Source organism: Polyodon spathula, chromosome 21 (genome assembly GCF_017654505.1).
Source record: "Polyodon spathula isolate WHYD16114869_AA chromosome 21, ASM1765450v1, whole genome shotgun sequence".
NCBI classification, from domain to species: domain Eukaryota; kingdom Metazoa; phylum Chordata; class Actinopteri; order Acipenseriformes; family Polyodontidae; genus Polyodon; species Polyodon spathula.
In genome coordinates, this window is record NC_054554.1 from 22,441,650 (window position 1) to 22,467,288 (window position 25,639).

At 37.4% G+C, this 25,639-nt stretch overlaps 1 protein-coding gene across 1 annotated transcript; it reads right to left on the bottom strand.

Moving 5' to 3' along the window:
* Positions 1 to 5,867: 5,867 nt before the first annotated feature.
* Positions 5,868 to 24,311, bottom strand: LOC121296146 (germ cell-specific gene 1-like protein). Its single transcript, XM_041221394.1, has 5 exons — positions 23,842 to 24,311; positions 22,367 to 22,414; positions 13,951 to 14,103; positions 9,328 to 9,439; positions 5,868 to 8,546 (listed from the first exon to the last, which is right to left on the bottom strand). The coding sequence occupies exons 1-5, from the start codon at positions 24,140 to 24,142 to the stop codon at positions 8,246 to 8,248; spliced, it is 915 nt and encodes a 304-aa protein (XP_041077328.1). The 5' UTR covers positions 24,143 to 24,311; the 3' UTR covers positions 5,868 to 8,245.
* Between the last annotated feature and the right edge of the window lie 1,328 nt (positions 24,312 to 25,639).

Below are 25,639 nucleotides of genomic sequence, written 5' to 3' on the forward strand. Positions count from 1 at the left end.
TTTGGTGCTGCAAGCAATCATGAAACAGTTTATACAGCGTCCCAGAAATCTGACTGCACACATACACTTCCAGCATATCCATTGCAGCCTGCACAGTGCTACTGTAGTGAAGGAAGTGGGTGGGCTTGTGTGGAAAAGCTATTTATAACTTATTATGTATGGTGTTCTGGGTATAGGCTATTCTATATATCAGTTTGCTATTCTAATTGAAGATAGATACCTGGCCAGCATCCATCCATCCACCTATTATCGATCCACTTCTCCTGGTGAGCGTTGCAGCAGCAGTAAGGAGTAAGGAGGACCAGACTTTCCCTTCTCCAGCAACAGAATCCTGGGGGATTCCCAGGCGCTCCCAGGCCAAATGGGAGATGTAATCCCTCCAGCGTGTCCTGGGTCGGTCCTGAGGTCTCCGCCCATTGAGGTGTGTCCAGAAGATCTACAAAGAAAGCCTCCCGGGGGGGCATCATTACCAGGTGCCCAAACCACCTCAACTGGCTCCTCTCGATCCGGAGGAGCAACGCCTGGCCAACGTATCTCTTTTAAATTAAAATATAATGAAGTTTTCTTAATCTGTATCAAGTGAAGCCCTTACATTTAATTTTAACAGGAGTAAGAAAGGTCAGGATGCTGTCAGTGTTTGATGATTCTCAGAGATATCTATAGTGCGAGGACAATGTTTTCTGTAGTCTATGGACACCCTCCAAAGAATAAGTCAGTTCACATCGAGTTAATTCTTTTTTTTTTCTCTAATTACTGTGCATTTACATATTAGTAATTGTGTAAATACATCTGTACTTACACATAATTAAAATGTTATTATGGATAGTTACAATGCACTTAATGTGCAAATCTTTTGTAGGTGTCTTTGGTACTCAAACCTCTTTGTAAATTGTAGCACAATACAATATAGCAGTATTTATTACAAATACATCAAGGTTCTTTATGTATCCAACAAAAACTCATGCTTATGAGTGAATGTAAAAATAAAGTATTAGCATAATCAAACAAGGGAACAATACAGCTCTTAAAAATATGCTACTTTGGAGCTTGAAGTTTTTTTTCGCTGGTTGAAAACATTCCAAGCAATTTTAAGTGTTAAAAAAACTGTATTTGCAGAAAATACATTTAAAATTTATATATATATATATATATATATATATATATATATATATATATATATATATACAAAGTCATTACTAGTGAAATAGTCGACTGTTTTTTATCTTGTGTAGCAGGGCAGTAGGAAAGCCCTGCAGGTTAAATGTATTTATTTATTTTTAGAACGGGGTCTCCCCCTCCGTCCCTGTGTTATTTTGTGTTTGTTTATTTATTTAGTGTTTATATAAATGACGGTAAAAGCCGTGTGTTTTGTTTGTTATGATTTAGTTATTGTTATTTGTATATATAACGTCGAAACACCTGTGTTTTGTTGTTTTATTTGTTGCAACGTGTTCTGACAGAGGCGAGGTTAGTAAATTCGTCCTCTGCCAGGAATGACTAGAAACCTCGTGCAGAAAGTGGCCATCTCCCGAATTAATTAAGTGATCAATTTGTTGCTAAATCGGGACCTACAGGTCTCCTTGTTCGAGAGATGGAGCGGGAAATGTAGAGCGGAATTTAAAAATAGTGAAGTGTATCAGTGAAGGCTATTGCCCAGCCTGATTTTGGGTTAGTGATTAGTTTTTGTTCAAATATTTATTTTGCTCTGTTAGCACTGTTTTTATATTTAACATTTTATTTATTTTTGTATTTAAAATAAAACGGCGCACAAAGCGTCTTGTCGACTGCAGTTACCTGCTTTGTTTTTGTCCCTGCTTTTAGTCTAACGTCACAACTCAGCCACCGTCCAGTATGATTATATGCTTCCATTGCTCCCAAATGTGCCATATTAAATGGCTCATTAACTTGAATACTCTGCAAGAAGTAATTTGGTGGACGTGAGGAACTGATTGAATTTTTGTTTAAAATTCAACACAAAAAAATGAATCAGTGTGTTTCGGGAATGTGTCCAGTGATGCCATTGAAAAAAAAACTAAAAAACTAAAAATTATTGTAGTATTCCTGTAGGTCATTCCAGGGGGCTGATCTACCAGTGAAGGTTTTGAGCAATCTGTTTGTTCAAGATTTTTCCAGTTTTAATTATACTGATAACATTTTCAAGAACCCATTCCTACAGAGCTGATATTTTCAAAACGGGCTTATTAATGTAAAAAAAAAAAATGTTTAAAATCCTATGGGACATTGTACATTTACCTGGCTACTGTTAGGACTCATAAGCTGTAGAAATTGTAACCTATGGGGCAATGGAACAGACAATAGAACTAAGTGTTTCTTGAACGTGAACGACGAAAAAAAGGATTATCTATTAAACTTATGGGGTGGACTAAAAACTGTAAATTGATAAAAGGTTAGTAGGAATTAGTCGGTAATCATTGAGAAATTGTCATGCAACTCTTCAGAACAACTGACACAGCAGTCAAGCTCAATTAACAGAAATTACAGAGAATTTAATTAGCAGTGTCTCAGTTTCCCAGTAATAGCTGTAACTAATAATGCATTTAATAACATGTATGTATCTCACATGGTCTAATTGAATTTGAACTGCAAAGTAACAATTGATTAGATCCAAGAAAAACACCACCCATTTTTGTATCCACAGCATATGTCCATATTCCTTATTGAAAAGCCAAAGGATATTCAATAAAAGGACAGAGGGGTAGTGCTAAGATTGCTAGAGTGAATAAGATGTGAAAATTGATTTAAAACCATGGTAAGCATTTCTTTATGGTTAGTGTTTGTCTGATTGAATGTTTCTAGGAATTCAATTTTCTAATATCTTATTTGCTTAATTAAACATTATTACAGGTCGCTCTATTATTGTACTGTAGTCTTGTTGTGTTGTACTGTTGTCTTGTGTTGTAGATAAACTGCTGCATCCTGGTACATTTTGTGTACTGTATATCGCAAGGTCTAATTGCAGATGGACCACTGGAGTGATTCTGAAGGGATTACGTACCGTACAGCTGTAGATCCTGTGCACAGCCGGTATATTTAAAAACCTGTGCTCTTGGTTGGTGAATATTAATAAAGCATTTTTGCTTGTGGGCATTTTATCAGTTTTCTCTCTGTGTTATTGGAGTTGGTGGTGATCTGACAGTGCTTGATGCATGGCACGAGGTAAAATAAATAGAATATAATTTTAATTCACCAACTGTACAGCCCCATTCTTCCCTCAGGGAGGTGGTAAATCTAATTCAAATTAGGTACGCCTAGAAACCATGGATCACTCTAGCGTTCTGCATCATGTTGACACAATCTAATTTAATGGGCCATGCTATGGAACCTGATAGGTTCCAGGAAACAAACCTTTCTGTATATTCATTAATGATGGAAAACAAAATCAATAATCTCACACGCTTAAAGTAGCAGAACGCCTTTTATCAGAAATCTTGGTTGTAGCAGAAAAGTAAAAGCTTGAAATAATGTATTTAGGAAATAAAGAAAACATCTATTAACTTTTATGAAATTGAATGCTTATTGTGTATGATTCTGCATGCAAACTCTGACTAGGCAAGGAAAATACAACATTAAAAGAACTAAATGCTGGGTAATAAAAGTGTAGAATACAAGCCTGGGGAATGCAAACCAAAATGACATAATGCTTTACTTGGAGTCCAATGAGAGTACTGTATCCTGTTCTGGTCACCTCCTACTGATATACAGCAGAATGTAGAGCAGCTAGATTTCCAAGACTAAAAGCCAGGTTAGAGAAATTAAATCACTCCAAGCCCAAATAAAATATAGGTAAGGGTATTTAATAAAATGTAATACAGTGCAATAAAATCCTAAATGTAAAAGCAAGGTTAATGATACAGTAGTATAGGACTAGAGGGCCTGAATAGACGTGGAATAAAGACCACGTACGTGAAGATACAACAGCTAAAATACTGAGAACATTAAAAGCAAACAGTCCCCTACTGTAGATACAGCCCAGGGAAATAGAGTACTTACAAAGGATGAATCTCAATGGGCCAAACAGCCCCCTCTTACGATTTGCACTTAGATTCATACAGTATTGCTGATATTTCAGCTCATTTTGTACCTTCTTGTTGTGTGGAGTATCCAATAAAAGCAAAGCTAGGGTAAGGATGAAGATGAGGGATATGCAGGATGTGCAGAGAAACAGAGACAGATTCGATATGCAGGATGGGCAGAGAAACAGAGACAGATTCGATGTGCAGAGAAACAAAGACAGAGTCGATGTACAGGATGGGCAGAGAAACAGAGGCAGATTCGATATGCAGGATGGGCAGAGAAACAAAGACAGATCAGATGTGCAGAATGGGCAGATAAACAGAGACAGATTCGATATGCAGGATGGGCAGAGAAACAGAGACAGATTCGATATGCAGGATGGGCAGAGAAACAGAGACAGATTCGATGTGCAGAATGTGCAGAGAAACAGAGACAGATTCGATGTGTAGGATGTGCAGAGAAACAGACAGATTCGATGTGCAGGATGTGCAGAGAAAGAGACAGATTGGGATTCGATGCCCTAGAAACATAAATCTTACCTATTATACACTTTCATTCTCTATATGTGTCAAGTTTTAAATGTACAGTTTTGAAAGAACCACATGTTATAGCAAACATGTATTTGTAAAACATGTCACCTGGATTGCCTTACGTTCAGGAAGTCTGTCAGTGTATAGGGGAAGCAGAAGGTTAGTAATGAGAAGAAGAAGGTGTTGAAGGAGCAAAGACACTTTTACCTTGAGAAATGACCAGGGAAATGCAAGACTATGAAGGCTGAAACAGATTTCTTTAACCTTGTGCAGCACCAGATATAATGTCTTAAAATTAATACGTTTGGTATAACATGTGTTTCAAGTGACTTAGTATAAAATTGTGCATTGCTTTGAACAACCCTGTGTCTTTATGAAATATCAATGTACCGTAACAGAAAAAAGTGAACTTCTTTTAATACTAATAATACAACAATGGTGCCCTCTCCTGGACAAAACTACTTATGGCCTGCAATGTGTTTACTTGTTTGCACTAATTTGTGTGCTTAATAATTTGACCTGCATCAATAATACATTCATTTGCATGTAAAGTGTATTCATTTTCTGATTAAACATACTGGTTTGCAGGTATTGTATGTTGTTTTGTGAATTTGTGCTACGTATTTTGCTTCTATAAAGATGCCCCTTTTTTATTTAATACTGTATAAGATTTTTGGGGGGCAATTTATTTGTGTTTATTTATTTATTTTTTTTAAAAATCAGCCTGATGCTAGATACTGATCTCTTGTAACTTCTAAAGTTGATTATTGTAATTACTTGTTCATGGCTTCCTTGATGCCTAATTGAATATTTGCAGCAGATACAAAATGCTATAATACACACACTAAGTATATTTGCAAGAATTCTCCAATGTTAAGGTCACACTACAATGACTTCCTGTGAAGCACTGCATTGATTTCAAAACGCTTCTTCTCATTTGCAAGACATGCTTCTAATTGTCATGTGTCAAGGGCACCATCTGGTGGAATTATTTAATAACACATGTTTGGTTACTGAAATTGATTAAAAAGTAGGGTTTAACAAACAGACTCCACTGTAGGTTAAGTGGGAACTGCTGTCTAATAAGAGATTAGAAAATACTGTAGACAATCCTTACCATTGTGAAAAATGGTAAGTGGGAAAAAAACAAACAAACACAGAACACTGTATTAAGTTTTGTGTTGTTTATTAAAAAAAAAAAAAAAAAAAAATATATATATATATATAAAAATATATATATATATATATATATATATATCATACATCAAAACAGTAAAATATTTATTAGCATCCATAAAACATTTAACAGGTACAAAAACAATAGTACAATATTCATTACACAACATCTCCCAATTGATATAGGTATATTGCAAAGACTAGACTGTTTCACAGCACACACTATTTTATGTTTGGCATGGTACTCAATTGTTTGACAAAGTGTTTTTTCACTCTGCACTGAGCATGGATGCTGCTGGCCTGTGCTTTCTCTCTCACACACACACATAAAAACATCTTCACATTTCAAAATCTATATTGTGCCTACAAAAACTCAGACAATTACAACTTCTAATGAGTCAAGGGAATGGTGCTTTTAAAAGGGAATTACACAGGCATGTGTACCATAGTAAAAGCATAGAAAAATGTAAAACAGCATAGTGAAATCATGGTAAAACATTGTAAATATCAGAGAGAAAGCGTATTAGAAGACAGGGAAACTTCAAAAACACGTGCACATTTACTGTGATAAACTTTTATAAGGGATGTAAAAGGAGATAACAATATTTGAGTGGATAAAATCTGAGAACGGGTCTAGGTTTTTAAATGTGCGAGGGAGATTGCTTAATATCTACAACACAGGCTAGAGCAACAAAATAGTAATGTGTTTCTTGTTACCACTGCAGGGTTTTCTATAACATTTTAAAGTGGAAATGACGGGCTGTGGTGAGTTCTGTTTAATATATCTGCATGCACGTAATTATTATAATAAAGCTGAATGCAAGTAATAGATTGTAATAGGGAAGGCACAAAATATAAAAATAACAACATTATCTAATCATGTAACTGTTTGGATACACATCAAATGGCTAGATGAGGGACCCAAATTCCTAAAAATACAATGATAAAAACAGCAGAACTTATAACACTGATAAATGCATTAGCTGAAACATTTGTCTACCTGACTTAATCGTTTTATTACAGAGTTCCAAAGGCTGTTGGGAAATCCAGTAGATTTCCTGGTTGTCAAAACTCCCTTACAATTGCTGTATCTCCAATGAGTCTCTAATCGCTGTGTCTCTCACGGACAGTTTTTGGGTAATTTGAAAAAAATGGATTACTCAAAAAATGTAATACACCTTTCTTATGAATTCTCCCGCTAGTTTAAAGCTCTTTTCTATAGTATTGTACTTGAAACATACCTAACCATGTCTTCTATGGGAAAAATGTTGAGACTGGAAGATTTAGTCCATGAATTACACTAATTATATTTTTTGTGTAGTCTCCCCTGCCTTAAAAAATATAGTGAAAGCATGGTAAAGCGTGGGTAAGCATTGTAAAATCCATGGGATATATGGCAGATAATGGTAAACTATTGTAAATTCATCATCATGAAAAAGCATAAGAAAATACAAAACGACTGTGCAAATTTACTGTTGTAGACTTTTTATAGGGTTTTTCCAACCATACTCTTGATCATTAAACTGAATACCTGAACCTTCTTATAGACACTCATCCTTTTGCACTGGTGCTAGAATGGAACATTTTTTGACAATATGCTGTAACAGCCAGAGGATGCCCTCTGCGTTGTTCTAGAAGGTTGGCATATGTTCAAAATTGAAGGACATTCATATTGGCATGCTATCTGAAAGAATGTCTTTGAATACCTGATAAGCTCCCTACAGGTTGAGCATGTATCTTGTTTTAGTCAGTTCAGAACAGCATTGCATTGTTTTCATATTGATGAAGCTACGCAGTGTGCTGTACTGTGGCAGCATCATTACATTCAATGGGGCTCAAATGACTCAGAACATCAAAGCAAGTTCAAAATTCCCTTATTAGCATCAGCAACCTAATCTCTGATCCCCTGAAGATCTTTTTGTTCTTTCAACGTATATTGGGCGTCACCCTCCAGCAGAGTTGAATGCACAAAGCAGAAAACTCAGACAGTGGTATTTTGATTAGAGTACTACAGGAACGATTACCTCAAAGGCAAGGCTGTACTGCATTGTGTTGCTGTAAAATGAAGGCTTTTAAAGTAGTTACAGTTAATGAAATACTTCAATCTTACCATTCATTCACAATGTGTATAGGTCTCACATGAGCAGTTTTCAAAGAAACACCTAGCAGACATGTATTTTCATTTAAAAATAGAGAGCTGTTTTTACAAGTCTTACTTGCAGGTCCACTTCCCAGGTCATTTCACCAGGAGATTATTTTTTTTCAAAAACTGAAATCTCTTGTTTTAGCAAAAGCTTCTTTCAAAATTGCACACAAAGTACGAGCAAATGAAAGTGCATAACAGGATCATGGAATTATTTAATTAGCAACTGTAAGACCCCCTTTCAATGGGTTAAAAGATGCAATTAACAAAATACCTTAAAACTATGATGTAAAATCATATTTACCATCTTGAAGTACTGGTACTTGCAAACCTACAATTTTTGTTTTAAACAACCACAAATTCAGCAATACTCTTCCACCTGTGGGTCAGGAAGGTCATTCAGGTCTAAGAAGACTGAGGTATTGGACAGCCTGCGCCCGTTACTCGAGGAATCCATGAGCTCCTCTGCTGTGCTGGGCACGGAACTGATGTACATGTCCCAGACCTGCTCCGGCGAATCAAAGTCAAGTAACTTCTGCTTGACTTTTAAACTTTTCTCAATCTTCCTCCGTTTGTGCTTGAACTCCAGGATTGTCTTTGTATATCTGTTGATTGTTGTCACAGAAGAAGCCATACAGGAAGTGAATGAACCCCACGCAAGGCTAGAAATCAAAAGAGAAGAGGTGGGCATGGGAGAAGTTCATAATGCAAGGTGCCACATCCACTTTCATACAATCTAAAGTTTATATCAATAGTATTAGCACTGGGCTACCAGTGTGACTATATGGCCTGTATATTTAATGTGTAAGTGATATGCAGAAAAACATAAACTGAAGGTACTCTTTCCCAGTTCACGAGGGGTTGAATTTATTTTCATACCCCTGACAAAAACGCCTTTAATTTACATTAAACTTTTACTTTTTAACTTCCACTGTAAAAATGTTTGTTAGTTTTACATGACTTCAAGGAACTGTAGGCATTGAATTTGTATTTTTAGGTTGATGTACAATCAACAAATGTATGCCTCTTCACAAGGTCTTACTGTTTATAAACCGTCTCTCAGGTTAAACAGTGCAAAACTAGAATAAATTCTCTCTAAACAAACACTTGATTTAATTAATCAAAATGTGATTTTTTAAAAAAAGTCCTTAAAAAATGTTCCTTAAAACAGTTCTTAAAGCTTTGTTAATAGGGCCTTGTATGATATTATATTTAGTTATACAAAAGTTTTTGGAAATATTTAAATTCTGCCTATTTTATTACTGCATTTATTTATGTCCCATAAATAGCCCAGTTATTTAACTTGGAATATCTGTGAAGTATTATTAAAAAAAAAAAAAAAAAAAAAAAAAAAAAAAAATTTGTTTGGGTTTAAGAAAATGGTGCAGGATGGATTATGCATGAACTACCCAACCCTGTAAAACAACAAGTGCTTATCCTTACCAGTAGGACCAGCCATAATCCCATGTCTGGGGTCTCCAGTCTTCTGGTCCAAGACTCACTGTTAACTGGAAAGCAGTGGTATACATCATATGTGCTACCATGCCTAATAGCCCTAGAAACAAGAAGAAAGAAAATGACAATTGGAATATGTATGTGTGTGTGTGTGTGTGTGTGTGTGTGTGTATATATACGAAGACCTCCAGGAAGATGGAAACACACTGGAGTAACGCGGATGAGGGACACAGCAGACAGGCCTTTGTAGAAGAATCTTGGGGAGGCTTTCATCCAACAGTGGATTGAAAAAGGTTGAAGATGACGATGGTGGTGATGATGATGGTGCTAGAGGTAGACATTCTAGAACATTAATAAATAGTTAAAACATTCAAAGCAGTTCTAAAATATAGTGCACAAAACAACAAAAAGTGTTATGAAACAGAATGTTCACAAATAGAGCACCAGGCATGATCATATACAATATTTATTCATCCCCCCCCCCCATTTACTTTTATCTCAAGTAGTCGTTCTACCCCTAATATATGATAAAAGAAATGATAGCATTTCTATGCGACAGCATTATTTATATACCACTATCCTTGTGAAAAGATACTGGAGTAAGACCTTTATTCCACAAGAGGGCAGTCTGCTAACATGAAACATGAACGATAAAGAGAATGAGAAATTATTCACATTAGAAAGCACCTCCAGCTACCCTAAATAATATCATTTTCATGTTAATTAATAAAACAGCTACATGTAATTGTAATTCAGGACTGTATTTAAACGACTGGGAAAAAAAAAAAAAAAAACCTATTCATTAACCACAATAATTACATTTCATACATTGTGAACTGAAGACTACCCTGCCAGGTTATCACAAGAAGAACCTGTGCTGGACTGTTCTGAATTGCATTGTGGTTTTGTGATGTTAAAATGAATTTCACTTGTGGCCTGAGCTTGCGGTCTCCAGGGGTGAAAAGCACAAATGGCTACACAATATCACTCGTTTTATTCAAACTAAATCCAGAAGTACGTAAGAAAGAACACAAGAAACGTTTGAGAAGGAAAGAAGGCCATTTGGCCCATCAAGGCTCATCCCTTGTTAGCACACCATTATCTAATTTAAAAGCACAGAATCTAGTCTTTTTTTTAAATGTTCCTAGTAATTGGTTCTTTCTTAAAACACAACCCTAACAATTGAGACATGTTCAGCTAACAGACCACAAATGTCCCTTATTGGCAAGTATATTTTAATTTAAAAATATATTAAATAATGTAAAACAAAACCAATAGGGCAATATTGTGTAGAATATATTTGTGTTTCCTCCATTCTTTAATTAACTCCCGCTTTTTGAAAGGAGAAAAAAAATGCTATTTTTACAAAATGAAAAACATAACTCCTTAGGGTAGATGTAAAGATACACGCAAAGTGATTTGCGAGTTCAAATCCCCCATAATGTGGCCATAAATCGTGTTTAGCAGCTAAAGCCTGATTTTAGATGCGGCGTATGCAAAGAATGATGTTCACCTGGCGTTCTGCACCCGCTAACAGAATTGCACTTTTAAAATTATACTGAAATGCATTCAAATGAAGAAAAGAACATGGAATTGGACGGGATCTGGATACTATGCGGGCGCAAACATTATAATGTGATGTAAGGATTTTTTCATGCCCTTAAGCTGACTCTCCAAAAACGTTACACCTCTTCTTACAAGGCGCAAACCATTGTAGAAGCTAGTAATTAAGAGCTGTATAAAAGCACACACCTGCAGAGACCTGTCTTTGGCTTCAGGATGGCTGCTGTGGTTCACTTTCTCATGCGGCGACACTTGGCTCTTGTTGAGGAGAGGCAGGAATATGTTTGGAGGAGAGGGGCAAGACGAAGAAGACCCTGCCTGTTCAATCCTAGGGTTGCTTTGTTTGGGATGCCGGAAGATGTGGTGCTAAAACATTATCGTCTCACTCAGTAGGTCATCCTTGACCTCATAGCAGAATTAAGGGTTGAGCTAGGGACAGCTATCCCTGCACATGTCAAAGTGCTGTATTCTCTGCACTACTTAGCCTCTGGTTTCTTTCAGAACACAGTGGGAATAAGGATAGCCCAATCCACCTTTTCCAGAGCGCTAGGCAAATTTCTGGATGTCCTGCAGAAAAGGGCAGGCCAATACATATCATTTCCTAAGAATACTAGCATAACTGTTGGCTGAGGTTTTTCCAAACATCTCTGTTTCATGCTGAGTGACCTCTCTCAGCTTCTTCTCAGCAAACTTTTCTTTTCAATGTGCCAAGAGGACTTTGCTGGCCTTCTTCTGACATATTATTTTTGGTTTGTATTTTCGTGCTCCACAAACGTCATCCAACGCCTACTACTCTCTGTACTCCTAACTCCGTCACCCTTGGGCTGCAAGTGCAGCAGATAAACAGACCAAAGCCCTCATTATCATAATTGCGGATCATTATTTGTGCGCGTTGAGTAATTAACATTTCTCTTAAGCTTACATAGGGCGCAGTGCTAAATAATTGCCTGGCTGCAATGCAATTTAAATTATTTGCACTGTGCCTATACTTACATCTACCCCTAAGAGTGCTGAAGAGGACTAGAAATATATAACTTATGTAGTTGTTTGGTTCCAGTTTTGTAAAATGAACAGGTGTTTTACCTTTTTCAGAAAATAGGCATGAAAGACTGGAGGAAAGACTTTGAAAATATGGCTCATGTAGTTTTAATATGACGCTCAGCAGCTGTTAAGCAGTACCCACTGTATCCAGCAAACATTTGAGAACAAAAACAAAGGCTCACCAGTAGAACAGCGCATTCATTATTATTTTGCCATAAACCTTTTTACAGTACATCACATAGCCATACTTTAAATCATGTTTGCATTCATTTTGAGTGTTTTTAATGGCAGTTACTTTCTTTGTTGGTAAGCCAGAATTAAGGTGATTTCACTTGATTTCAGAAGTTGCTCTTCAGTTGTAGCTGTCTGCTAAAACCACATGCACAGTACCACAGGCTAGATCAGCTGCAGTGTCTTAGTAGAAGTACAGGCCAGCACCACTCAGAGACCTGCCACTTTGGAAACAAGTGTCCTTTAAATTTGCTGGCACTAAACTGGTGTGCATGAGATTGGTCTGGCTCTTACTTATACATTGCAGCTGATCCTGCCTGCATTACATATCTCTGTAACAGGCAACTAGTGCAAAGAGCAGCTCCTGAACTCGTAGGCAAAGCACCTTAACATAACATGTCAAAAAATGTTTTTTAATAATATTTGGGTAACTGCTATAAGAATCACTAAGAATTGTTGCAACGATTTAAAACATAAAAATTAACATAGCATGTGTAACTTGAAGCTGCTTTTTAACTGTGGATCTACAAAACACACACACACACACACAAACACACACTTACAGTGATGCATTAACAACCAGTCCCACAGCTTTCTAATGAAACACTACAATACTGTTTGAAGCACACTGATACCAGGGCATGAATGAAGTTTTGCACTGACATCAAGGAGGAAATATATTCTTTTCTTTCTCTTAAACTAGAGCAGCGGGCTGGCTGTATTAACAGCCACAGGTTGACATCATTAGCTGTACTTTATCTCAATGCACGAGGCGGTCAGCTTTGGCAGCAGTGCGTCTTGATGTGTCCTGGAGCATGAATAATGAATGCGAGTGCTAATCATAGCAACACACTTGTTGAAATGAGTGAATATGCATTTCCCTGTCTGGTAATATTATATTATTTAATATATTTATACAATTATTATTATTATTATTATTATTATTATTATTATTAACACGTTCACACCTTCAAGGGTTTTTAATCTCAAGTGATTTATTAATGTCAACATGGAGTTACAACCTTGTATTTCTTAAAATGAATTGTAAATACTTTGGTTTAGTTTCTGTGGGTTCTCACATTAAAATGGTTTATCGCTTTTTAATTGTTGTTAAGAGAAGACAATGATCTTTCAGCGATACCAAGACATTTACTGAGCCAAGGGTCTGAGTGGGACAAACCTGGCGATTAAAAGCCACTCCCCTAGCCATTCTGCATCCATACCAGTGGATAACACTTACAGGAGCCACTGCACTAGTGAGAGGGCCTTATCTTTAAAATGTATGTATTTAAAGAGGCGATCATTAACATTCTTTAAAACATCCCTGTCTAAAGCAGAATATTAAAATATTTGGAGAAGTTTAGCAGCCAATCAGCATGCAAATAGTAGTGTGGTTACCGGATGGTATCCTTTATGGCACTGAAATTGTTTCATCTTTACAGATATGGTTTACCATTTTCAAAATGTTATTTAAGCTATGCTTAGCTTTATACTAAATGATCATATTATTTTATTGTAAATAATTTAATTAAACAGGAATATGGTACAGTCCAGTCAATATAACAAAAAGCAAACCCAAGGTTTTTCAATTAAAAAAATAAAACATTAAACCCTGATAGGATTCTATGGCTTGAAGTAAGCCCAATTATTGGACTACATGACCAGAGCTAAAATCCTTCTTTTGGGCTATTGAGGGGATTCATGCTGTTGACCTCAATAAAACCAGAAACATTAATAAACTCCAATTAGCATAAAAAAACATGTGAAGATGTTTACCTGATAAGACAGTGAATATCGCAGCAAAGGCATTGAGTTTCAGTCCGTCGATAACGTTAGTGAAGTGACAGATCTCTATCAACATGAGGATTCCACCTGTCACAAGCAAAAGGATATACAAACATTCTGCCACGATGCATAGCCACAGCACACCTGTTCAAACAAAACAAAACAGTTATTCAACTATCTGGCCAAATCTGTACAGAACCAACACAAAAGTGACCTTAAAAAACTCATATATAGCTGATATCTACCCGAACCCAAGGGCCCAAGACCTGACTCGTACCGAACAGGTTTTCGGGTGCAAAATTGTCAGGCAACAGTCGGGTCAGATCGACTTGGGTGCGATTTTGTTTACTCAGTAATACACAAGCTATTGATTACTATTAAAGAGAAATGACCGTTGCTCTCTTTGGTACTAAAAATCTTTGTTTATAATTCCGTGGATAGGCTTCCCCCAGCAGATACGTAACGCATATCAAAGGTGTTTCTTTTAGATCATTCTTAAAAGTTGGAGTAACTGATTTGTTTATGAAGGACGTGAAAGAAAAATGAATTCCATGAACAAAAGCTCACAGAAAAATGCAAGTCTGTGGTATGGGAATCATTTGTTGTTATTGCAGGCAAAACAGAAATGTTACGTTTTACTGGAATTGCATTTGCCCTTTTGTGGCCTGTATATAGTGTTCTTAAATAATACATGTAGTAGTCTTGTTATTTATTTTGCAAAACACAAATGTTAAATCTCAATTCCATTTGCTCTTGTGTTAAGTTTGTAATGAAATCACGCATTTACGAGATCTCACTTCAGTTCACTTGATTTTCAGATCATGTATTTATCTTTTATCTTTTACACAAACATATTACATATTTAATTTTACAGTCTTCAGTGTAGGTTCATGATGGAATAAACACTGTCTGTAGTTCAGCCAGATTTCCAGGTTGACTGGAAAAAAAATGCTTTAATACTGTATCTAGTCAGTGCATATACTAAGCTGGGGAAAGGAAAAGTGTACAACAGTTTTTTTCAGGGCCAGATCTGGATCTAATAGCAAGAATTTTACATCGGGTCATTTCGAGTTGGGTAAATAATTGTCGGTTCATGATCGGTTGGGGACCAAGAGCGTGAGCGGGCAACGTCCCGAGCGAAAGAAGAACAGCGCCTCACATGGTGAGGTAGAATAGGTGTACGATATGCGGAAGGATAGTGTGGCTGGGAGTCCCCTCTGACTCAATAGTGCGAGGATGAGGTAGTGTGGCTGACCTGAGGTTGGGGGAACACTAACTAACTAACTAACCCACCCCCCCCCCCCCCCCCCCCACCCACCCCCACCCCCCCCCCCCCCCCCCCCCCCCCCCCCCCCCCCCCCCGAAAGAACACAGAGTCTCTGGGAGTGACAATCTGAAAGACAATAGAGTCGCACCAGTGCATAACATAAAACAAGACAGCTAGAAAAGAGATGGAAAAGGAAGGGCCATACAAGACAAATGGGGTGGTTAGAAAAGAGTTAGCGTTGGATGGTTATGTGATTACCTGCCGCTCAGTGGAAAAGTAAAAAAAAAAAAACCTTTGCTAGTAGGGGAAAACCTCTGGTGGCCCCAGCGGTCAGGTAGCCCCACTCCAGGCATACTAGCTATTTTTTGATGGGTTGTTGCTATGTTGGTAGGGGATGAACAGATGTATTAGTCGATTGATGTGGTCCAGTGCCCCACGTTCTTGATTAGATAGAGTCTGAGGAAAGGAAAAGTTGTTTTAGGGATAGGTACTTTGTCACGGAGGAGTAGGGGCATATTGGAGAATCCATTTTTGACAGTTGGATGATTGACTTTGATCAGAGATGTCCCTCCTGGTTTTTGTGCCAACTGTGTCCTAAATTACTTAATTGGACAAATTATTACCAATTATTGTTGGTCGGTTTTGGAGGTCCGGATCCAGATGAGGAAGTGTGAGTCAGGGAACAGGAAAAGGTTGCAGGAACGGTTACCGGATGCGAGGAAACTGGAGGGTGATGAAACAGTGAATTCTGAGCATTTAAGAAAACCAAAGAAAGCTGTTAGGCACAAGACTTTCATGACGAGATCCTTCTTGGATGAATGGGATGGGCTGAATTATGAAATTGCAAGAAATTGAGATCCAAATCAGCCAATGAAGTCGCTGCATGACGAGGAGGAAGGAAGAGCGTCCTTTGTTGATAATGTGGACTGTGGGTTTCTTGTCACTGTAGAAGAGAATTGATTTTCTTGACCATTGGTGCCCCCAGAGGTGGGCGGCTGTAACGATAGATTTCAAGGAGACCGTGGGGGGATAGATTCTGGATTTTCGGGTGCCATTTGCTGGAGAACCCTTGGGAACCGAAAAAGCCGCCAAATCCGAAGAATAAAGCGTCTGTAAAGAGAGTGAGACTGTGGGATGCTGAAATGCAGTCATCGTAGAACAAGGAACGGCCGTTCCAGTGGGAGATTAATGTGACCAACATTTTTATGTCTTGCCTAGCTTTGGAGGATATATCGAGTTTCGGTTCTTGGCTATAGTGGAGAGTGCGAGTAGTCAAGATGAATGTTCTGCCCTGGGGGATAATGCATAAAGCGAAGTTGAATGGCTGAGGAGAGATAGAAGGTCTTGTTTCTTGATGGAGAAATTTGAAATGAACTGATGAGGGAATGAATGCACTCTAGCTTAGCAGGAGGAGGCTGGCTTCAAATTTTATTGAGCGTTATCCCTAGGAACTCTAGAGAATGGACCGGAGCGATGGTTTTGTCTTCAGAAAGTGGGATGCCAAGTGAGACGAACAGGGTTTTCAGTTGATTAATTGCTGGAGGATACAATGGAGGACAGATGAGGAGGAAATGGGATAAATGGGAAATGGAGGAGCAGAAAACGGTCAGACCATAAAACCTTTATCTATTTTCGCTCGAATAAGAGAGCTGACAATTTGAGGTTTGATTAGAGCAGAGAGTAGATTTTTGCAGATGTAAGAAGATGATGGGAATTCATAAAGATCAGTGGAGAATCCATATGAGAGGTCACTGATAAGATAGGAGGTAAATGATTTGTCTGGGTGGTGCTGAAGCTCTTCTGATAAGGCTGGAATGTTGATGGGAGTGGAAACCAGCAACAGCTTTGATTGTCATTTGGGATGGAATGGACAGATGGATTTGCAGTGGGCATCCCCACAGAAGCTGCAGATATGAAGGGATTTGCATGAAGGAAGGTAACAGACTGAAGAATTGAAGTTATTACAGATCTGTTTAGAAACAGTAAACTTAATATTGCGGCCATGTCTATCGTAAAGATCTATCAGGTGGAGCTGATGTGTGGATAGGGTTTGGAGAAGATAATTTTGAACTGAGGTGTGGAGGGATGGAGCATATGTCTAATTTGAGAAGGGTAGAGTGGGCTGTGGATGCACAGACTCTGCAGGCATTGGCTCGCAGGCCACTGAAGATGCATTTGAAAAGATAAAAATTGGGAGAGAAGTGGTCCACAATGTGATTATTGGCTGATAGAATGGAGGCGGCTTTAGCTGAAACAGCCTTGTGGTACTCATACAACACAGTACCCCAGTGGTTGCTGTGGGATGGGAGATTGAAGACAGGGGGGGAATGGCTGCTGTGGGATGGGAGATTGAAGACAGGGTGGGAATGGCTGCTGTTGCTGAAGGGGTGCTGCGGCTTTCGAGATTGTCTAGACGGGCATTGATAGTTGAAATGGAGTTGGTGATGGGCTGTATGAGGTCTTTCAAATCATTATAAATGGTTTGTTGAAGAGGATTGTGTATTTCAGTGGGGAGCTGAGCTGGTTCTGTGGGGGCCGATGCAGAGCATGGAACGGGAGAGGGGCGTCTGCTTGTGATTGCTTGCAGTCGAGAGGAAAGACTGGCTCGGCAGACATGGCTTCGCATTACAATTTGAAGAGACCGAGCTGGTCGCCGCCAATGGGAATGTTGATTCCTTTGTCAAATAATGCTTTTAAAAGTTTGGCAATGGGCCAGTCTTTGTAATGAAGCTGCAAAGGGAGCTGAGAGGTAGACCTGTGTTTTAAGCAGTGCGGTCGCTGGATTGGAGCTATTCGGAGAGGCAGCTGGTAATGGATCCGCTGAAGCAATCGAGAAAGCTGCTGCAGGATGGAGCAGATAGGAAATATTATTTCTTGATCAGTCTGAATCAAAAGCAACGTGGGAAAGCAAAACACTACACAGAAAAGGAGCGTGAGATTGGGGTTTAAACAGGTTAATAATGATGTTAATTAAACAGCCTCAGCTCCCGAACCCCCTGAATCTCACTAGGCTAATACATATATATCTGTGTTAAATACATTAGTGTGCATTATTGTACCCCACTTTTTCAGCCCAATTTAGAATGTCCAATCATGTTCTCTTATTGCAGGAATCCCTGCAATAGCTCAAGAGAACTGAAGGTCAGTGGGCATCTTTTGATCCCAACACCAAGCCAATTGCCTCTTTAGGACAAGCACACACACCTGTGCTCCCCTGACTGTTTGACTCACTCTGCACCCCATGCAAACATGCCTTTACCATGTGAGCCTCTTTGGGACTCCCATAAGCCCATCTACAAGAAGTATATTGAATTAGTGTAAACTATGGTGGATCTAAACACAGCAACTAAAATCATTTTACATGTTGTTAATGTTAATTATATTCAGCTTCTCTGTGCTGTGTCTGAATAATTTCAGATGGAATTACATTACAGAAGAATCCCTTAATCATCTAACTCACTGGAAATTCAGTGGGGTTTCATTGCTTGCAACAGTGGCTTCCCTACTTTTGGTATCCTGTTCCAAACGTGCATGGATTAACAATTATTTTGCCATTACCAGCTTCTAAAGTTATTCTACAGTTCTGAATAACCAAAAACAGCTCCAAAACAGTCCAAAAAAGGACATTAATAGTGCAGTAACAGCCTCATGAGATATAGTGAAGCAGATGCTTCTGTGCAGCATTCAGATTCTTGTGATGTGAAAACAGCACTGGGACCAGTGCATATTTACCAGAGCTGATTAGAGGTATAAAATTAGACCTGGTACTACAATATGTTAAATACTTTTTTGCCATACTGTCAGATTTTGTTGCAGTTCTTTGGTCATTTCATCTGGAAGGTGGAATTTTCCCCACCCCTTCAACGACTGTTTTTAACCAACCAGCTGTTCAGTTATTGACACAGAAGACATTTTATGTCTGAGTAGTTTACTGATTCAGTAGTGTTTATTTTCTTAGGTGGATGATTTACCATTAAACTGAAAGCTTCTACTTATAGAGGTGCAGCTTATAGCTTTACAGAGACTTTTCCACCGATAATATATAAAAACAAGCTCTGGTTATTGTCTAATTATTCACACAATAAAACAATTGTCATCAAATTGGTCAATAGATTATTAATCCCGAGTGCTACCTGTAACTCTGCTGCACTAATTGCAAACTACTGTGTCAATAATGTTTGTGAATGCTTTTATGCATATTTTACACAACACAGGAAACTGAGTTTACCCTAGTGCCTGGAGAGAATTAGGACAACCCATATTTTATTGATTAAACAACTTATCGTTGAATAATGAATACTGAATAAATACATATTTGGGTATGATATACTTTCATAGATACTTTTCTCATTTTCCTACATGATCAAGATGCATCCCAGATTAAAATCTGGAACGCTGTGTTCCTGAGCTAAGTGTTCTAGTAAAGAAAAATACCTCGACTTTCAATTCACTACCAATTAAGACAAAAAGCACATCCACGGCATTAACCATTTCTCCATCTCTAAAAATGTTACTGTACTTATATATGTACCAAATTACAAGTTTCTGAAATCAGCCAGGATTTGAAATACTATCTCAAGCAAGATTTCATCACACATTATTCTACTAACACAAAAATGAATGTGTTGCTCAGCTAAGGTTGCACGTATTGCTTACTATTCAATCTGCCTCATATAATGAAATTGTATTGTTGTTTTATAAAATAGCAGGACGATTGTGTATAATCAGGGTGTGGATAATTGAAGTCCTACTGCAATCATACAGTATCTTGGATAGTATTTCTGTAAATGCACTTTTATTTCAGTGAGATCCGAACATTATAACAAGAACCAAATATAACACGTCATGGATTTTTTTATTTTTTTTGACAAACTCTGTAGTGATGGATTCTGGGCCCAGCACGTAGAAGCAGAAGCTTTATAACCAGCCTGTGTCTTTTCTACAGTGGTTCACATTCTTGCTTGGTAAGTGCATAGTCCCTGATTTACACAGTCATGCTACAACTCTGTTCATAATGGATATATTATGAACTGGATCTCACTTTGTTTTCCTCCAGTATCCAGTTCCTCGTGGATTTAATTACAGCACTTTCCTATGTGAGTAAGTGTATTGGTTGGCTGATAAATACATATTTAACTCTGTTGCTGTCTAGGTCTGCATTCTGCATTTGTTTGAGGTAGTCAGATAGAGATTTAGTTCATACTATTGTCCATGTCTCCTATGTGCAATAAATGCACCGTCTTTATTTTTATTATTTCCTCAGCTGCATCAGTTTGTCTAGTCCATCCGGAAATAAAACATAAGTTTTAATTAACTAATTCCGATATCAACACAGTTTTCGGAAAATGTATCAGAATATTCTGAATATCAGTTTTTGGAAAACAGCACCTAGAAATTTCCGATTAAATTTCGACAACTAACAAAATCTATATCATGTAAACACACTTTTCAGAAAACTGATTCCGATAGTGTACTGCACATGTGCAAACTTTGACCTTCATTCCTGCATGTGGTTTTAGAAAACAAAGAAGAATAATAATCTGTAGTCAGTCTGCTTGCATCTATTTGTCTCCAGTTAGGGATAAAGTAATACATTTCTGTATGTATTTTTGAATAGCCAATACTGAAGCAGCAAATGTTTTCCAGCTTTAAAATGATGTGATCATTTAAAATAATGTCTGAAAAAGAAACTGATAATATAGAACAGGATAAGCTGTTGGAAAGGCTGATTGCACATTGTGGGGAAGCTGAACAGAGGTATAGGATTGTAATCTTTGAATTTAGACCTGACACTTCGATAAAGCACTATATTGGAATGGTCTCCGTTCTATCGCAGACATGTCCGGTCTTTAAATCGTACTTAGGCAGTACTTTGCATGCAAAAATATCCTGCATTTTCTGAAAACTTCAATACATGTGTACAGTTGAATTTTAATTTGATTTTCTATCGTTAATCATGTAAACACAGAAAAGTGACTGCAGTTCTGATTAGTTTTCAGAAAATGCTTTGTCCTCTGAAAGTACTGATTGCCAACCTTAAGATTCTTGAAATCATTACACCAATTCAATAAAAGCTCATTAAACGTACAAAGCCTCGTTAAATTTACGGAAAAAAGAAGGTTGTCATTTTAAAATGTGTTATAAAAATGAAAACTAAGTTCAAAGCTTTTTACAGCGTGAAAGCCTCCTGGGTCATTATACAGCATGTACTATGCACAGGCACTCTTTGGGTCAGACGTACTTTCCTCTATACAACACGATTGAAGGATTATCAATGTTCCTTTTCCTTTTTCGTATTTTGCAACACCTAGCTCTGACAGTTTAACTACATTTTCAAACAAATTTTAATTGCAAGGGGAATCGGTGACTCCCTCAGACTCATTAATTGTTTTCTTATTCAACCTTTAGCTTCTGTAAATCAATCATCTAACTGTGAAGCATCTCTACTGCTCTCATTAATATACAGATAAACAGCTTTTTGGTGCAAAACAGTGTACTGTAAGTGTTGGGCAGCAACAGACATGTTTATTTACTAAACATGTCTGGCACTGACAAGTGGAATCAATCAATGCCACTATTTGTCGCTTGTTCTATTGTCCTATTCAATCAAATATTAGTCTGTTGATTTATGGAAATGTCTGCAGAGCTAAATACCTTCACTGTTTAGTTATTAAAATAAAATATATAAAATATATACTGTATACAATCATGCATTTCAGAATTAATTCAGCCTGTAGTCTTTCTTAAGATATATTTGGTGAAACCATTTAATACACTTCGTATTTTGAATGTCATTTTTACAAATTACAATTTTCTTGGTAAAGCTTTTTAAGTAAAGTGCAACTATACCTTCACATTAGCTGATATTCTTGTGGCGTTCCACTTGAATTCATATGGCTATGTGCCATTATTTTAAAGTGTTAACCAATTTTCTAAATGCTATTAGACTTAAATGAATGCATTAAGCAAAAGGTTAATGTATTTTTTAAAAAAAATTAATACAACTTCATTATGCCACTATCAAATGAATTCACATTGGAATAACTGCTATGTCAGTGCCACAATTACTTTTTATAGCATTTGTACAGGATTGTAAAGTTAAATTTATAAAGGAAATTAAAAGCTGACTAATAGACTAACCTTTCTCATGGGGTGGCGCAATGCTCAGAAAACTCCGACAATTCTCTCCTGTAAAATAAAACGAAATTCAGCCCTGTCTGCAAGACACAACAATACCTGTTCATTTGGGAAGCATTAGCCAGACACGTTAGGAGTAGGTAATAACATATGAGACCAGTTAAGCACATTTCCTCAATGTCAATTGCTTAGTGGGGAGAAGACATTTATTACTTCTTCATGTGGAAAATAATGTCTTGTCTTATTGCATCCATTTTTCTTAGGACTGGAAGGCATTGGCTTTAGCTCTGACAGGAGATAACTACTACCAACAATTTTAGCGATTGACATCAAGTTCTCTTCAGGAAAAATCTCTTGCAATGGGCCAGTTTAATTTGTATTGATGCTGAATGCATTAAATTAATTCTTATGGACTGGGTGAGCCCTAAAATAGTTTTAGTATGCATGAAAACATTGAAAAGAATCTAACATTTGTCACTGAATTTATTTAGTTTGTAGTATTTCTATATCTACAAAACCAGAGTCATTAGGTCTCATCTTAGGGAACACTTTATTGATTATGTGCAACTAAAAATCTAAATGGAATAATGCAGTTGAGCTCATGTGTATGCAATAATTCAATATTCTGAGTAACTGAACAATTGCTTATTCCAGTGCATCACACATATTAAAAAAAAAAGTCAAATAAAATACAATTGAGGTTGGTTACAGACTGGAGAAAAGACTTTAAAATTAAATGCTTCTAAATATCAGATGCTTAGGGAACAGTAGGCATTCAGTAAGCACAAATGACTAACAAATTAGAATTGAACAGCTCATGAATTGCTTATCAACCATGTATGAACGTTAAACACTTTACTAATTAATTAAGGAGACGGATAATATGTTGCTGATAGAAGGGTGTCATACAATTATTTTTTCTTCAAATAACCTATCCTTGCTTCATGTTTTTACCAAGTGCAATTTTCTGAAAACTGAAATGTTATGTGGGTTATAAAGTTTTTTAATCTTAAGTAGTTTAAGCAAAATAAATCAGAAAATGTGCGATATCAAGCTAATCCAGGATCGCCCTCAATTAAATTTGTAATAAACCAACTTCCCATTAAGCTATTCAACTTAGTCTGTAATTTGTAAAAAGAGGCTTTTCCTTTAATTCATTAGCTATTTAACTCATTGGTAGTTCATTCTTAATACATTCTGAATAGGGGATCCACAAAATAAAACTGTAACCCTTACCATTATCGTCATCACAGTTGTTACTATCTGACAACACTATAGGGAGAGCAGCACCATAATTAAAATGGATCTCTGACTAATAATACATAGTATTTAAAGGTATCATGTGTGGATAAAATAAGAAAAAAAGAAAATAACCTGTTGAACAAGAAGTAAAAAACTGTCTTACACACAATAAAGCTCAACAGTTGTACACTTATGTACATATACAGTACATTTTGGAAACACAGGTCAGTCCTTACCTATTCCATTCACATTTTCCTCACAGGACAACCAAATCCCGGTGTGGAAACGTCTCATTAAGAATTTATCATCCCCGGTTTCCCAAATATATTGTACCAGACGGCTGTCATTTATATTGGAGCTATTGAACATGATACAGTAACTCTGCCTGCGTTTCACTGGACCCTTGCAGAAAGGTTTCACCACCTTCCTCGTTCCTTCACACCAGTAGCTGGTGCTCAGCGCAGAGACAGAGAAGACGACTGCGATGAAGTTTAAGGTGAGAGCCAGAGAGGCTCTCTGTCGTCTATCTATGCCCATTATGTAGGGAAACTGAAAAACCACTAATCCAGACTTTCAATATTCAGAGATTGCACTTCCAATCCTCATAATCCAGCTTTCTATTAAAATACCCGTTGGTAATTAATTACTGCTCTGCTACTGCTGCTGCTGTCTGCCTTATTGCCTTTCCCCGGGATCTGCTCAGTTGCTGAGCTGATTGTGTCTATCTGCAAGTCAGGAGTCACTGAGCGAGAGCACTCTGCCTGCCTGCCTGGTGCTATCTGTCACTTGAGGGGCTGGGCTATTCAAAATTAGTCTAAGAGGTTTAGGTTGGCTGTTTAAGGCTATCCAACAAAGCAGAAAACAAGAAAGGGACTGGGAAACACCCATCTATAACTATGGCTGTGTTTACAGGTTGCAGTTTCTGAAAGTGTTTTTTAAAAAATGACTGAAATGCAGTAATTACAGTAGCTGCACATCCAGGTATATTTTAGCACAATTTCCTTGGTCTCTTATACTAAGATTGAAGGATTTTATATTAATTTCCTATCTTTTCCACCATGCCTCCAGAATCTCCCTTTTGGTCAGAGGTTCTCAACCGGGGGTACATTTTTAATTCAACCATCAGCATCAAAACCACAAAACTCACAGAATGATGATACAGAACTTCCTTCAACAAGTTCAACCGTAAGGGCTGAAGAACAGCGAGGAGGTGGTGTTGTGATTAAAAAAAAAAAACATAAAGCCGTTATTAACCCTGCAAAATTAAGGAAATGCGAAGACAGCTACTTGAATCTTGGTTTTATTTGTGCTGGAAGTGGAGATCTACCTCAACCACAGTGTGTAATTTGTGCACAAGTACTGTCCAATGAATGTTTGAAACCTTCCAAATTAAAGTGACATTTAATTACCAAGCAAGAAATATATAAAAACAAGCAACATTCATTTTTTGAGCGAAAGGTGAAGGAACTGCTTGGTACTAAAGCTGTAATGAAATCCACAACTACCGCGGATAAAAAGCTTGTAGTGTCAAGACAAACATACCCGGTGCATACAAGTCAGACAATATTTTCAAACTGTTAGATGATTTTATGACTTCAGCAGAAATCAGCTGGACTAATTGTAGAAGTGGGCGCAGAGCAACATTCTTTGCTCATGCATACAGAGCTGAGATGGCTATCTCAAGGCAGAATGCTTATTCATATATTTCATCTCAAGGAAGAGTTACGTACTTTCTTAGCTGATAAGAAACCCGAACTTGCTGAAAGACGACGTGTGGCTGGCAAAACTGGGTTACCTCTCAGGCATATACAGTGAAATGAATAAGCTGAATAAAACTATGCAAGGTGGGAGCACTCATTTTATTGCCAAGTGTGAAAGAATTGATGCATTCAAAAGGAAACCACAACTCTGTAAAGTGTGTGTCTGTGGTGGGGGACTACTGATAATGTTTGAGCTTGTACATTCTTTCATTGAGGAGCGAAACTTCAGGAGCGAAGCTTTAAACCCCATTCGTGAGAATATTGAAGATAAACT

Coding starts and splice junctions, on each gene's coding strand:
- LOC121296146 (XM_041221394.1), bottom strand. CDS start 24,142: ATGGGCATAGATAGACGACAGAGAGCCTCTCTGGCTCTCACCTTAAAC. Junction 22,415..23,841: donor GGAAAATGTGAATGGAATAG/GTAAGGACTGAC, acceptor TTTATTTTACAG/GAGAGAATTGTCGGAGTTTT. Junction 14,104..22,366: donor TGCGCCACCCCATGAGAAAG/GTTAGTCTATTA, acceptor TTGTTTGAACAG/GTGTGCTGTGGCTATGCATC.